General features: G+C 31.9%; 1 protein-coding gene and 1 long non-coding RNA gene across 2 annotated transcripts; one reads left to right on the top strand and one right to left on the bottom strand.

Moving 5' to 3' along the window:
* Positions 1-220: 220 nt before the first annotated feature.
* On the bottom strand, positions 221-6,231 carry LOC105636736 (transcription factor bHLH81). Its single transcript, XM_012220080.4, has 6 exons — positions 5,619-6,231; positions 5,249-5,392; positions 5,094-5,159; positions 846-914; positions 615-672; positions 221-483 (listed from the first exon to the last, which is right to left on the bottom strand). Exons 1-5 carry the CDS (start codon positions 6,093-6,095, stop codon positions 625-627), a joined length of 804 nt encoding a protein of 267 aa, XP_012075470.1. The 5' UTR covers positions 6,096-6,231; the 3' UTR covers positions 221-483; positions 615-624.
* A 1,899-nt stretch (positions 6,232-8,130) lies between these two features.
* LOC149493830 (uncharacterized) lies at positions 8,131-12,051 on the top strand. Its single transcript, XR_016322533.1, has 2 exons — positions 8,131-8,394; positions 11,544-12,051. It is a non-coding gene; the product is annotated as an uncharacterized LOC149493830 (long non-coding RNA).
* Positions 12,052-14,609: the final 2,558 nt, after the last annotated feature.

The raw sequence follows: 14,609 nt of genomic DNA, 5'->3' as shown, positions 1-14,609 counted from the left end.
ACAATAACAAGTGCAACAATTCTACAAAATTAATTTTTTTAAAAAAAAAACCCATTATAAATAGAACTCATGTAGATAATTCTCACCTGAAATCTTCATTCTGTCCGAGAAAAGAGCAAGGACGCTATTGAGAATGGACCATAAATTGTAATTTTGAGCTAGAGAGTAAGTAAAGACATTTGAACTATCAGCCAAAGAATTTATTGAATGCTTGTATGAATTATCAGCCAAAGAATTTATTGAATGCTTCTTGGTATGCAAATAGATGGTTCAATAAAATACAGATTTCTAAACATATGGCATCATACGAAGAATAATATAATGAATATAGAAGCATGATGAGTACTACCTTGAAAAATATATTATTGTGTACAATATTTTACAACTACCAAGTGAACTTCAGAGAGGAATTTTTTCCACGATGAAGCAGTAATCCTTGAACATAGACTCTATAGACGTGTAACCTTCATGACAGGCTTTCATCTACATAAATGTGCAGAATTGTGATCCAGAAGATGATAAATCTTGTAATAACATATAATGGATTTTGCAAAGGACCACGGGAGAAAATTTCATAGATTTGATAATTACAGTAAACAGGAGGTAGGTGGTACCTTCTTCCTGTTATTCTTTGGCAATGCATGTGCATTTCCTTTGATGTTCTGTGAGCTCCTGTCATGTTTCACTGTGTATCAGTTGCAAATACTAATATTTCCTTAATTTAACATTTTGGTTTTTGTGACTCGCAGAAAAGGATTTAGTTTTTCAAAGCTGATTTCTTCACAAGAATCTTAGAAACTAAATGAAGTATTCTGGATCTGACACAATTTCCAAGTAGGGAATACCTGAATTTGCATCTGAAGAAACTTAACATATTCCACTGCCTCATCTAACATATCTGCAGTGTTCGTTTGCTGAAAGAAAGTAATCCAAAATCAATGATTGAAAAGTAAATTTTATAAAACTAACTCCCAGATTCAGCAAATTATAATGATCCGTGTACAAATAACATGAGAATCCAGGTAAAAAAAGGGCTTATGAATTTAGTGGTCGATTTCTTTTTTTTTTTTTTTTTTTTTCCCTTTTCCCAAAATTGGACTTGTCATCAGAACCACACAAAATATAAGGATCAGGCACAATTAACTGGTGCTATTGTACTACTAAGAAATTCCAAACATTCTTATCCAAAATCACAAATTTGTGCAACTGAAAGTTTACATAACCTTGGGAGATTTACTTCATGAACCATCATAACCTTGGGAGATTTACTTCATGAACCATATGAGGGATAAATTATATAAATGGTTACCTAATTGGTTTCATTAAGGTTATATAATTTCAATTTGTCATTTTTCAGTCACTAAACTTTGATTTTCATTTCAACATGAGTTTACTCGAATTCGGTTATCGAAACTATGACTGTTAAAATAATTTACCCAACATATGAGGAAACTTAGTGCAATGAGTTTATGAGTCCTCATTTATATTCCCCTCATTATTCTATCTTTGTTCAATGTGGGATTTCTGACACGGGATATCCCAACAACTTTATTTTCCTTTCACCCATCAAAAGGTAGTCAGAAATGCGTAGGCAACGCTCTTGGGGTACAAAACAGTTGACGTCTCTTTCATTATTGGAGAATGATTATGTTTCCTATTTGTATTAAGTTCTTCCTGGTGACTATAGATAGGCTACAATACTCCCTCTATTTGCATAGTGAAATACAAACAGGCGATTATCATGGACATTGGAGCACTTGCCAAACCACATGAGAGTCCTGTGTTCTTTTGTTATTCTTTTCTAATTTGTGTGTTTATTGATTATTTCTACTAAAATGTACTTCGTAGAATAAAAAGAGTATCTATATCAATATAAGCATAACAACCTAACAAGTTGATACATATGTACAGCATCGAGCAAATGTAAACACATTTTCCCTTATGTTTCTTTCTCCCTCCACTATACACACTCAAACTCACTAAAAGTAAAAGCTCAAATTATTTGCATTGGGCAGCAACTATCATATATTTTTCCACTTCGTGGAATCTCATATCTAAGAAACGTTAAGACAATTTCATAAGGTTTCTCATCAACTTGTTAACATGACCTACTTCACAATTAGCACACATAGTTAGTCCCAAAATAATGATTGTGTGGGAATTACTTGTAAGAAAGTTGTTTTTCTTGCTCTCTCTCTCTCTGTCTATCTCTCTCCCATGCTCTCTGACGAACGAGATTGAAAAAATGTTGTACCTTGCATATAACAAGTTTGTTTACAATGCTTGCTAAGATCCAAGTGCTTTGATGAACTAAAATTCAAAGGAAGAATAAAGGTTCATTATAGTAGCAAGTATACAAATGATTAAGAAAAGGAACATAAAGATATAATCTTTTGTAAATATTTCGCAATTTGGGCAGAGTGAAATGGATAGATCACTTTAAATAATTAAGGAAATTATCAATTTTAGAAAATACTTTTCAAGGGATGACTTATCCAGACCCAGTCCATAGCCAACCCCTGGACCAAATCAATGAAAAGTTCTTTTTTTGGAAAGAAGGGCAAATCTAAACATTCACTAGGAAAAAAAGATAAACTAGGGACAAATTTTTAAAAAAATCTCTATTGTGATTGGTTTAGTCTATATATAGTTTCATAGATAGGGTGTAGGCAAGTTTTATTCCCTTTTCAACAATTGTCAATTTTAAATTAATTCTTTTAATTCTACAAATATGTTAAGGCAACATTAAAATCTTTGAGAAATTGGATATCATAGTGTTGGGTTTAAATGAATTCCACAAAAGTTGGTGCAAATGAATTGAATTTCCATGTTTTATTTTTTGGTTAAAAGAACTCAATTTTGTGGAATTGGTTCTAACTAAAACATCAATTCTATCAAAATTTGATGCAATTTGAAATGAAACTCCATAAAATTTAACAGTTTTGGACTAAAATGCCCATAGCACAAAAAACTCTTTTTCCCTATCCTCTCTCTATTTGCAAATAGATTCAAAACGCATGGGATTATTCTTACTATGCACATCCACCTTTCTCTACTTATGTTTGTACTATTTTTTTCTTTCTTTCTTTGGCACACTTGAGTTTTTTTTTTAACGGAAAAATTTGTTTAATTAAAACAAAAATTGTTAATTTAGTTATATTTATTAATTGTTATTAAGTATAAGAATTTTTTTTGATATTGTTAATTGGTTTATATATTTATTATTTGATGTTAAGTATAAGAATTTTTTTGATAGAGTTGAAAGTTACGATTTTTAAAATTGCTATTAAGGGTAGTTCAAGAAATGACGATAAATGAATTTCAATTATAAAATTATACCAAGTTATATCATATATATCAAATATTCATTTTTGATGAATTCTAACTAGAATTAAAAATGAATTCAATATTTCTAATTCATTTAAACACTATATAATATATATATATATATATATATATATATATATACTAATTTCTCATCAATTTCCAAAACTTGAAAAAAAAAAAAAATCCACTAGAGAGGAGATTGTGGAATTCTTCTTAACATTCAACAAATTCAAGGAAAAACACACAAAATATCCCAAAAATGTCCTCTTTAAGGGTCCTTAAGAAATCAAACCACTCTCAACTAGCTATGACAAATTACAAACAAGTAATGCTTCCTTTACTTTTCCTTTGTCCATGTAACTGTCCACTAAAAGGCAAAGGTGAAGACAAAAGCATGATCTACTTGTTATAGAATGCTCCTCATTATGCAAGAACAAGATAAATAATAATGAGATTCAGATACGGGGAAAAATGAAAAAGAAGCACTATACTTTTACGGTATGTGTGTGTGTGTGTGTGTGTGGATATTTTTAGACCTATGAAAAAAAAATACTAACCAAAAACAAATTGCTATATGTATTTTAGCATTCTCTGAACTTCTATATACTTCATTAAAACACCATCAATTTAATAAATGAAAAGCAAAGATAGGCCTCCTCTCTATTCTAATGGCACCACATTATAGCCAACACCTTTGCACTCCTAAATTTACCTCTTCAACACTTAATGGGGAATGTATAATCAAATAACAAAAATATAAACAAAGACCTAGGGTATAATCAAGATGCAGCTACGCAGAGAATGCATAGTTTCAGATAAATGACATAATGTACAGCTAGAGTAAAATCTCATTGTATTTTTTGTAAGTTCCATTGAGAATGCCTTATAAATCAATTATTGTTCAAGAATTTTGGCGCAATCCAAATTGTCAATTTTTTTTTTTTTTTTTTTTATTCATAGTTGTATGTATTTTCCACACACAGACCACTAAAACAAAATTGTTTTCATCAATAAAATCTTGATGTTACAGCTTAATAACCCTCTTTTACTTGTTAGTGTTAGGGATGAAATTAAGCTATGTAAGTGATGCTACTATATTCTTTTAATCTAATAAATTATTCCTTGTTATTCAAATTACAAGGGCATGATCTCTACTAGAAATTTTCCTCCTTCCACATTGATTTACATTATAAAAAGAGCAGCAATCAATAAATTCACTTGAAAAGAGATGATACACTCTCATGAGTGTAGGATTCTATGACTATATTCTCTATTTGAACCTTATTGAAGGGACAGCTATTGAGAATGTCTAGATTTTTGTCCAGTTTAATTTGGTTCCAGCACCTAACTGCACACATCCTTTTGCATTAATTGTTATTCCATTCTTAGGGCACTGCAAGCTCGACAAAGATACACATGCAAGGAATGGATCAATAGAAAGTGAAATGCAAATAGTAGTATCATAGTTTAGTGTCAAAACCACTACCATGATTCTGAATCCTCACATAAAATCATATATGAAACAAATCGATTTAAAATAGAGGAATACGGAACTTCCACTCATGAGTTGTAAATTAAAAACTGAAGTACCTAATTATTTTGATAAGCCCACATATATATACTAAGCATACGAATCACCCATAGGAGATTTTCATTTAGCCATTGAAACAAGTATCCAAATAGTAATGTTGGCAATAAATTCTCTTCCTGTCATTCCATATAACTTCGATTTGTCAATAGAACTTTTACAAGAATGAATAATTTACCTTATCCATGTTAGGCACAAGTTCTTGAAGCTTCCTTATCCTGTCACTAATTCGAGTTCTTCGCACCTAATTAAATCATGAAAAGATAAAAGCGTTTTGAGGACTAAAATCAAACACTTAAACCATAAATGAAAAATGTAGCAAATAGAGCTTACCCTCTCTGCAATACTCCTTGGATGTGTGGCGCAACCTCGCTTCGCCCTAACTCTACAAGGCACCGAGTCCTCCATTATCTTCTCCATCTCCATTTCAATCAAACTAGACATCCCACCAGGTGACTGTCCACTTTGCTCTCCTTTCTACCAAAAATAAAAATAAAATAATAATAAAAAAACATAAAATGGAAAACAGCAAAACACAATATTACAGAATAAAAGATCAGTTAAAACTTCACAAATTATCACAAAATAATCAAATTCTTCAAAAATTCAATAATCCCACTTAAAGTTATCAAAATACTAGAAGAAAAAGACAATACAAATTACTAAAAGCAAATGGCAATAGAAAATTTGAAATTATACTTACCAATGAAGATGGATATTTAGCCGATGAAGAATGATGCAACTCAACATCTCTAGCCCGTTTAGAACTGGATGACGAAACATCCATATTTGGTGACATGTAATCATAATTCGACGGAATTCCGAAATTAGAAAAATACCCATCACTTCCAATCCCAGAATTTCCAAGAAAATCAGCAGGAGAGCTGTTTTGCCTTTGAAAATCTGCCGGTTCAAAAAAATTACCCGGTTCAACCGAAGAAGTACCAAAAGGAACGGAATTTCTACTTGTAGGAGTGTTTGATGAAAGTAACTGAGTCAAGGTCTGGTTTGGCTTTAATGGGTCATCTTCTCCTTCTTCTCCTTCTTCTAGAAGTGCTTCTAACCAATTTGCCGGAGCTGAACGGAAACGCGCAAGCCCAAGGCCACCTCGATTTAGTTCGCCGCCACCACCGCCGCCGCCACCGCCTCCAGCTCCAGTACTAGAAGGTGTCGGTTGCATCTGCTTCTCAGTTAAAATAGTTAGGGAGCTTTGCTGTTGCTTTTATGGCGGAAATTCGGATTTTCTTTTCTTTTATATACATATATACATTGCTTCCTTTTATGTGTTTTCGCTTCGGTAAGAGTAACTAAACACTAGACCCTTCTTTCCTTTTCCACTATTTTTATACACTCAATAACTACAACACATGCGTCCATACATCTTATCTAATTCTCAAATCTGGACCGTCCAATGTCAACAAGATAATAACGATTTTCTGACTGATAAACATTTGACGGTGATTAAGAGAGGATAAGGTACACATTAAGAGGATGGCATAAAGTGAATTTGACCCCTGCAAGCCTTAGAGAGCTGCAACGTCATCGTTTTCTGGATTTGTTTTAGTGTACCCCATTGACGGTTAAAAACATCAAGAGGTAGTTAGCTACGTTTGGAGCGTGCTATACACGATCCAATTAGGAAATGCATGAGTGGGGAACTATTGGAATATAATGAAGCGCGTGGTATACTGAGAGTGGAAATTGAATTTTCTTTTTGTTACTTTTGATGATTGTATTTTTTCTCTCTTTATAAAATATTTGTCCCTCCCAAAACGTTTGCTTTTTCTGGCAAAGTTAAGGAGGGGTAAGTAGCTAAATAGCGTTGCACTGGCAATGCAACCCATCCACAAATACACAAAAGAAAAAAGGCCAAGTGAGACTAAGACGTTTCCAGATGGACTTTTCCTTTCTTTTCTTTTTTTTTTTAAATAAACATACAAATTGTAGGTTAACCACTTCTTAATCAATGTTGATAGTAGAAATTGGGACCCTTTGATTTCTTTTTAAAAGAAGGGAAAATAATTAATTAGTCCTTGATGTTTGGTCAAATTAACTAATTCGTCCTCGTATTTTATCGATATTAATTAAAAGTCTCCGAGATTTAATTCCGTTAAACTATTTAGTCCTTTCATCCAATCTTCTCTCATTTTCCCCTTAAAATGTGCAAAAAGACGAAAATATTCTCAAAATTATTTAAGAAAAGACGATAATATTCTAGGTTAATTGCTTCATTGAAGTGGAGGGGAACACAACTCTTTTCCAGATGTTAGTTAAAATCACCATTTATGTCTCCATCATTGGTCTTCACTTCAATCTAATTTTTGTAGCCTCCTATCAACTCCAACGTGGTCCGAACTGGGTTAGGTAGACCTTTGGGACTCAACCCTCGAGGAAGAGCTATAATGGAGAGGGTAAAATCTAGAAAGGATTTAAGAGCAAAGTTATATGCGAAACTTATTAAGGAAAACTGTTGAATCGGTTTAACTCGACTGCTTCAGCTCTAGATGTTGGGTGGATTTCTGAGTTGGTGAAGTGAATTAACTCATATTGCAATTGGATGATACCAATATTTCATGGTATCATGTTGTTAAAGATCATTCATTTAGAGGAAGTTCAGGTGATTCAATAGATTCTGACTCAGTTTGTAACGCCCCAAAATTTTCGAATCTTAAAATAATATTATTTTATCGGGTCATAAATGGTGCTACAGAAAGGGGGATGATATTTTATTTAGATCCGAGGAAGATATTGAGTATGATTAACTATGAATGGGTAGTGATTTACCAGTCTATGAATAGTACCATCGGTCTGTGAATAGTACTACCGGTCCGGGAGTCGGTATTATTTTGCTCCGAAAAAATTACTATATATGTTTTATATTTTCTTTAATATTTTTGGAGTATGTATGCATAATTTTTATGGGTAGAAAGTAAGTAATGAATATTTTTGGAGAATTTAGATAATTAGTGAATAGTGAATTATGATGCTTTATTAATTAAGGAAATTTGAGGAATAATTTTTATGGAGTAATTTGAGAAATTTGTGGAGATAAATAATATTGTGAAGGAATTGAATTGGAGAATATTTTTAGCCATTAGATGAGCTTAATCTTAGCCATCCAATTATGGGGAAAAGACCAAAATACCCTTTGATCACTACTTTATAAGGTCAACTTCAATTATTGAGCAACCACTTTTTCTCTTCTTCTTCTTCTCTTCAACGCCACTTCCTCTTCTTCTTCTCTTCTTTGTTTTTCTTCACTTCTTACTTGTTAAATCCACCAAATTAAACCCACCCAACTTGATTTAAGTAATTAATCTTAGAGAATTAAGCTTGAGAAGTGATTTGTGGTGATTAGTTTCAAGAAATTTGGAGATTCTTTACTTAAGCCAAAGGTTGGGGAAACCTCTACCATGGAGTAAAGGTAAAGTTAGAGCTTAGAAAGCTTTAATTTAAGCTTGCTAAAGCTTATTTTTAAGGTTAGTGTTCATAAACACACTTACCTTACTTGAATTTTTGATTTTGTGCATTTATGCTATCATACATGTATTTTGGGATTTTGGCATGAAATGATTGATTTGTTGAACTTTGGTTGCAATAACATGCTCTTGGGTGATGTTTGATGAGTATTTAGTATGTGGTAGAAATTTCTACCTTGTATCTTTGTTGTTCATGTTTTTTTTTCATGGTTAAAGTAAGCTGAATTTTGGAAAAAGTTTTATTGGGTGAGATTAAGGACTAGTTTTTGACCATTTCTATTTTCCATTTGTGTCTGAGTCCTTCATGAAAGTTGTAGGTCTACTTCTTAGCTTTCCAACCCATCCTCTTGTGTCCCATTTGGAGATACATAGCTCAACTTATGGCTGAAATACCTAAACTGACTCTGTTATGTCGGGCCACATGCATCACTGAATTGAGTGCCCATTTTGACCACTATAATGACAAGATTTGGTTCTGAGGTCTTCATGAAAGTTGTTTCCCTGTGTCTTGAGACTGCCCTAGTTCTAGATTGGTTTAATTTGAGTGTTTGGTGAAGTAGGAATGTAATAAACATTGGACATAGTTCTGCTGAATCGGGTCTGGACTGTTGGTCTGTGTTCCTAGCTTCTGTTTACCATCTTACACATTGAACTGGCTGTGGTCCCTTCATAACAATTGTAGCATTTTGTCTTAGCTTTCTAATGAATCTAATTTCGTTCAATTTGGAGACCTATAACTCAAGTTATGTCTTAAAAACACAGCAAAGGTCAAGGATATTTTAATGCTGGAAATTTCCTATGCCTTGACTCATAGGTTTATTTGGATAAATGTATGTATGAATCATGTGTGATGAGGTTCTCTTGATTATTTGTATGTTTGAGGATTGATTTGACAAAAATAAGATATAAGGTTGAAAAGTGGTATTGTGGATATGTTTAAATGGATATAAATGGGAAAAATTATTGGAAATTTTGGGATAAAGTGTGGAATTAGATAATGCATGATGAGGATAGAAATGGATACCTTGGTGCATAAGAGTTATGTTAGTATGCTTGGTTGGAGAAGGAAATTCCTCCCCTTGGTTTTCATTAAGAGGCCAAACCACTCTAGGGTGGTAAGGCTTACTTAATTTTTTTTTTTTTTTTGTATGGTATGCTATCTACATATCTATGACATAAGTATGATTATTTTGATAACTTTCATATGTTTAGAGTTTTAAAAAACAAATGGGTATTTAAGGTGTATGTGCTTTGAATTTTACATAAGTAAAGTATGATTTTTTTATGATAAGAAGTTTCTTATGATAAATTTCATTATGATGTTAAGAAAGTTTTAAAAGAAAAGGAATTTATGAGAAATTTTCCTATATTAAGTATATATATCTATATATATTTTTTCAATATTTCCTTTGAAGAATGTGGTAATTTTTGTAAGTTGTAAGTTGAGAAATTTGAAATGATGGGTATTAAGTAATGAAGAGGTTTTTGATTAAGAATGTGGTAATTTTTTTTGTATGGTATGCTATCTACATATCTATGACATAAGTATGATTATTTTGATAACTTTCATATGTTTAGAGTTTTTAAAAAAAATGGGTATTTAAGGTGTATGTGCTTTGAATTTTACATAAGTAAAGTATGATTTTTTTATGATAAGAAGTTTCTTATGATAAATTTCATTATGATGTTAAGAAAGTTTTAAAAGAAAAGGAATTTATGAGAAATTTTCCTATATTAAGTATATATATCTATATATATTTTTTCAATATTTCCTTTGAAGAATGTGGTAATTTTTGTAAGTTGTAAGTTGAGAAATTTGAAATGATGGGTATTAAGTAATGAAGAGGTTTTGATTAAGAATTATTGCTTTTGTGAAAGAATGATTTTGATTTAGGCTCTACTATGCATGATTGAAACGTGGTATGATGAGATTGATTTTGTTATGTGAAGCTATGATCATATGCTAGGGTTATCAGCCCTTATAAATAGGCGGACGCGCTTATTTGTGTGATGGGGGTGGTGCTTTCGTAGGCCACAGTGGTGCTTTCAGAGGCCACGATTGTGTGATGGGGGTGGTGCTTTCACAGGCCACGATTGTGTGATGGGGGTGGTGCTTTCATAGGCCACGATTGTGTGATGGGGGTGGCGCTAACATAGGCCACGATCAAATCTGCGTATGTTCATTCTGTATTAGTACGAGCCTTAACTAAAGAATTAACATATTTGTATTTATAATCGTCTTATTACTTTCCAAGTATTTGAATTAAACGAATGAGATCATATTATTTTAGTAAACCTTACTTTGGAAATTAATGATTATGTTATCAAATGAATTTTCAAAGCATGATATTCCGGTACATGGTTTTAAACATAAATAGTATATGTATTGGTATAATAAATGTGCAAGTAATGAATTTATGAGTTGAAAGAATTAAATTCTTTATGTTATTAATTAATAGTTTATTTGATATTTCTTTTGCTATAAATGTACATGTATATTGAAATTTAATGATTTTATGTCATTTGTGTTTTAAGTAAGTTGTCATCACAACTTTAGTAAGTATGTGAATTATGAGCACCACTGAGTTTTATACTCAGCGCGTTGATTTTTATGTACTTAAGAACTATGGCATGTATAAGTATTATATTTTCAGAGATTGTATCACTTGAATTATAACTTAAGCATGTAATTAGCAATTATGTTGGTGTCTATATTCGGAGATAAGCATAAGATTCATTAAATGATTGAATATAAAATATTTCAAGAGAGTTGGTATGATTAGTTTATTAAGACTTGATATATATATACTGAATGCAATTAATTGATGAATATTAAACTGCTATTGAGGATTTATATAATTATGAAAATATAGAAGTGTTGTTGTGTTATGATGATTATGTGGAGATGTTGGGAGTTTGGAGTTTAATTGGGAGTGTTTTGTATTCACATGTTTGGCGAGCTCAGTTTTTAAAAGGGAAATTCTTACAGTATTTATGTAGGATTTTTCCCAATCTATTTTTCAAAAAAAAAAAAGAGAGATGAAAACGAAATGAAATGATTATCTATAAAAAAAAAAAATTACTCGCTACACTTGTGAATACTCAATTACTTCTAATTCATAATCTTATTTAATGATTTGTATGTTCAGTTAGGACGGTGTCTCCGGCACTGAATGTGGCATCCGTCGTCGGGTCTCACGGGACTCCGCGGAGGGTGTTACACAGTTATAGTTCCAAGAGAGCAAATACAAAAGCTTGAGCTATGGTCTTTCGGAGATTTTGATTCTCAAATCTACGATGAGTCACCAAATACCTTCAATCCCACCTGTTTGATAGTTTTGCACAATATTAGAGATTTGGTAGTGCATTTGTATCTCTAATTTGTCGTTTTAATTCTTTGATTTCTCAAGGCCTCGCTCGATTACTTTACAACTCACACATATTTGGTCCGACGATAGAAAGAAGCAATCGAACATGGGAGAGCTGTCAAAAAAGGTTTGCAGTCTGATAAAAATTGGACAAGAGATGGTTTTGTGAAGGAGACAGAGAGCATGGTTTCCCACTAAATTGCCATTACAATAAGCATTCTCTCTTGTACAATTAAAATAAATTGGACATTTATCTTATGTTATGTTGATAGCTGAACTTTTTTCATCCTTTTTTCCTTTATAATTCTGTTAAATTATAGAACAGGGAAAATATAGGAATAGTTAAACTGTTATTGTAATAACTTGTCTCGCGCTTGCTCTCTTAGAAATTGTAAAACAAAAAATCAGCATTGCCATATTAAATAAGTTGTTGACATATGTTCGAGTTCTCTCGATAAATAATGTAAAATGATTGTTAAAATTAAAGCTTTCTAATTCTATGATTGTGAGTTGACTGTTGACGAGTGTGTGAATAAATAATGTGAAATGATTGTTAGAAATAAAGCTTTCTAATTCTGTGATTGTGAGTTGACTGTTGATGAGTGCGTGAATTTGGCTTTTTATTTGACACCATGAATGATGTACATGATAACTCAGGTTATTATTGTCTTTTCTTAAATAATTTTGAGGATATTTTCATCTTTTCACACATTTTAACAGAAAAATAAGAGAAAAATGGATAGAAGGACTAAATAATTTAATGGAATTAAACCTCAGGGACTCTTGATTAATATCAATAAAATACGAGGAAGAGTTAGTTAGTTTGGTCAAACCTCATGAACTAATTAATTATTTTCCCTCAAAATAATGCTCAAATTGCTTCCTAACCTTGAGTTATATGTATAAATATATTAAATTCTATAAAATATTTTTATTTTGGCAAAAAGGCCATGACATTGCATATTAATAGATAAATTACTCCATTTCTCATCAGGTCAAAGCATCTAATGTTTGAATACTCACAAAGACAGTTGAGGTTAAATTTTAGGTCCCTAACCAATTTTCCAGGGGAAAATTGAGCCATCTTCCATCAAAAAGCTAGGCTAGAGTTTGAGGTATATATGCAATAACATTGAGAAGGTTAAAACATTTAGGGCAATTTATAGAAGAGAAATAAAAAATTTAGTAGGTGACCATTGAGAATAAAAAAGTGCAATTCCTTATGTTTGTGGCATCGCATTGCCTTTATCTTCAACATCTATGAAGTATGCTCTCTTTCTATAACTGTTTTGTTTACATTTACATAATTTGTTGTTGTTGCATACCAAAGAAATCATTTATGAATTGAAAACAATTAATTATTTGTTTAACATGAAAGTAAAAGTTAGGACGAATCCTGTACACAATGATAACTTTATGGAGTTTTACATATAAAATTAGTGCACTTTTTATACATTATCCATTGTCCTTGACTTGAGTGAAAATTATTTAATTTTGGTGTGAGCAAGTTGGTTTGTCATATTTTGATTTTTTTTTTTTTTTTTTGGTTTTTAACCATCCCGTATCCAAAGCCCACTAGCTCGACTAATCCGGATTCACGTCGGACAGACCCACAAATGGGGAAAAGTGCTCCTTTCTAAGTGTTTAAAGGGACTCCATATAACGCAGGGGAAGAATATAGGGCAATTAACTCTCAACAATTAGGGCTAGAATAGGTTGATTGTGGTTGGAACAAGATTGGTTTTAAAGAAAACCTTAGAATTAAAATTATGAATTGAAATAAAAATCATAGAATACATAATCTGATAACTGTTGTCCTATTTATACTAGTTAGGACAAATTCTAATCCTAGATTAAAAGTAATCCTAATTAGCTAATACTTGTAGATTGAAAGCAAATCCTAAATAAAGATGGAAAATTAAATTCTATTCCTAATTAATTAATAATTTCTTATTTAATTAGGAATCCTAGATAAACAAGGAAACTATAAAAAATTTCCTAGATGCTTCTGCATCATTCTAAAAACTCAGCTCTGATGAGTAACCCTTGACATATTCTTCATATATGCCTAAATCAACTCGTTTAAGCTCTTCTTCAGAAATTCATGTGCTTTCAGTTGTTGGTTTACTGAGCCACTTTACCAAGAATCTTCTACATGTTGCCTTGTCTAGATTGAACTTCCTTGACATCTAACACGTCTTCAATAGTATCAGCTTTTGTAACTGGCAGCTGTTGTAATTGATCTTTGATAGAAGATGGAGCACCATCAAATCCATGAAATGGATACAAGTCTAAAGTATTGAAGACATAACTAATTTGCAACTCAGGTGGCAGCTCAATTAAGTAGGCATTTGAGCTGATTTTCCTTAATATTGTACATGGTCCAAAATTCCTAGATTTCAACTTATGATAAGTACCTTTAGGAAATCGTTCTTACCGCAAATGCACAAGCACTAGATCACCTTCTTCAAATTCCTGCTTACGATGATGTTGATTGGCAGCAAAAGAATATGTTGTGTTATTGTCTTTTAGGGCACCCTTTACCTCTTCATAAATCTTTTGAATGGGATCAGCAAAAATTTCTTATTCTTCACTTATTCTAGCTTCTTGTGGCGAAGGCACCAAATCAAGCACATGTTGAGGTTTCAGCCCATAAGCAGCATCAAAAGGTGTTTTCTTTATACTTTGATTAGTACAATTATTATAGGCAAATTCAGCTCGAGGTATGATTAGATCCCATGTCTTTGTGTTGTCTCCAACAAGACATCTTGAAAGATTTCCCAAACTACGATTTATAACTTCTGTTTGACCATCAGTTTGGGGATGGCATGTACTTGAATTCTTCAA

This window comes from Jatropha curcas, chromosome 9, assembly GCF_041381405.1.
Source record: "Jatropha curcas cultivar XTBG-Jc1 chromosome 9, XTBG_Jcur_1.0, whole genome shotgun sequence".
NCBI classification, from domain to species: Eukaryota; Viridiplantae; Streptophyta; class Magnoliopsida; order Malpighiales; family Euphorbiaceae; genus Jatropha; species Jatropha curcas.
This window is presented reverse-complemented; position numbering and strand designations above follow the sequence as displayed.

What these genes read in the sequence shown, in the direction of transcription:
- LOC105636736 (XM_012220080.4), bottom strand. Translation starts at nt 6,095, where the DNA reads ATGCAACCGACACCTTCTAGTACTGGAGCTGGAGGCGGTGGCGGCGGC. An exon ending in CTAAATATCCATCTTCATTG is followed by an intron (nt 5,393 to 5,618) that starts GTAAGTATAATT and finishes TATTTTTGGTAG; the next exon opens with AAAGGAGAGCAAAGTGGACA. An exon ending in TTCTTCAGATGCAAATTCAG is followed by an intron (nt 673 to 845) that starts GTATTCCCTACT and finishes GAAACATGACAG; the next exon opens with GAGCTCACAGAACATCAAAG.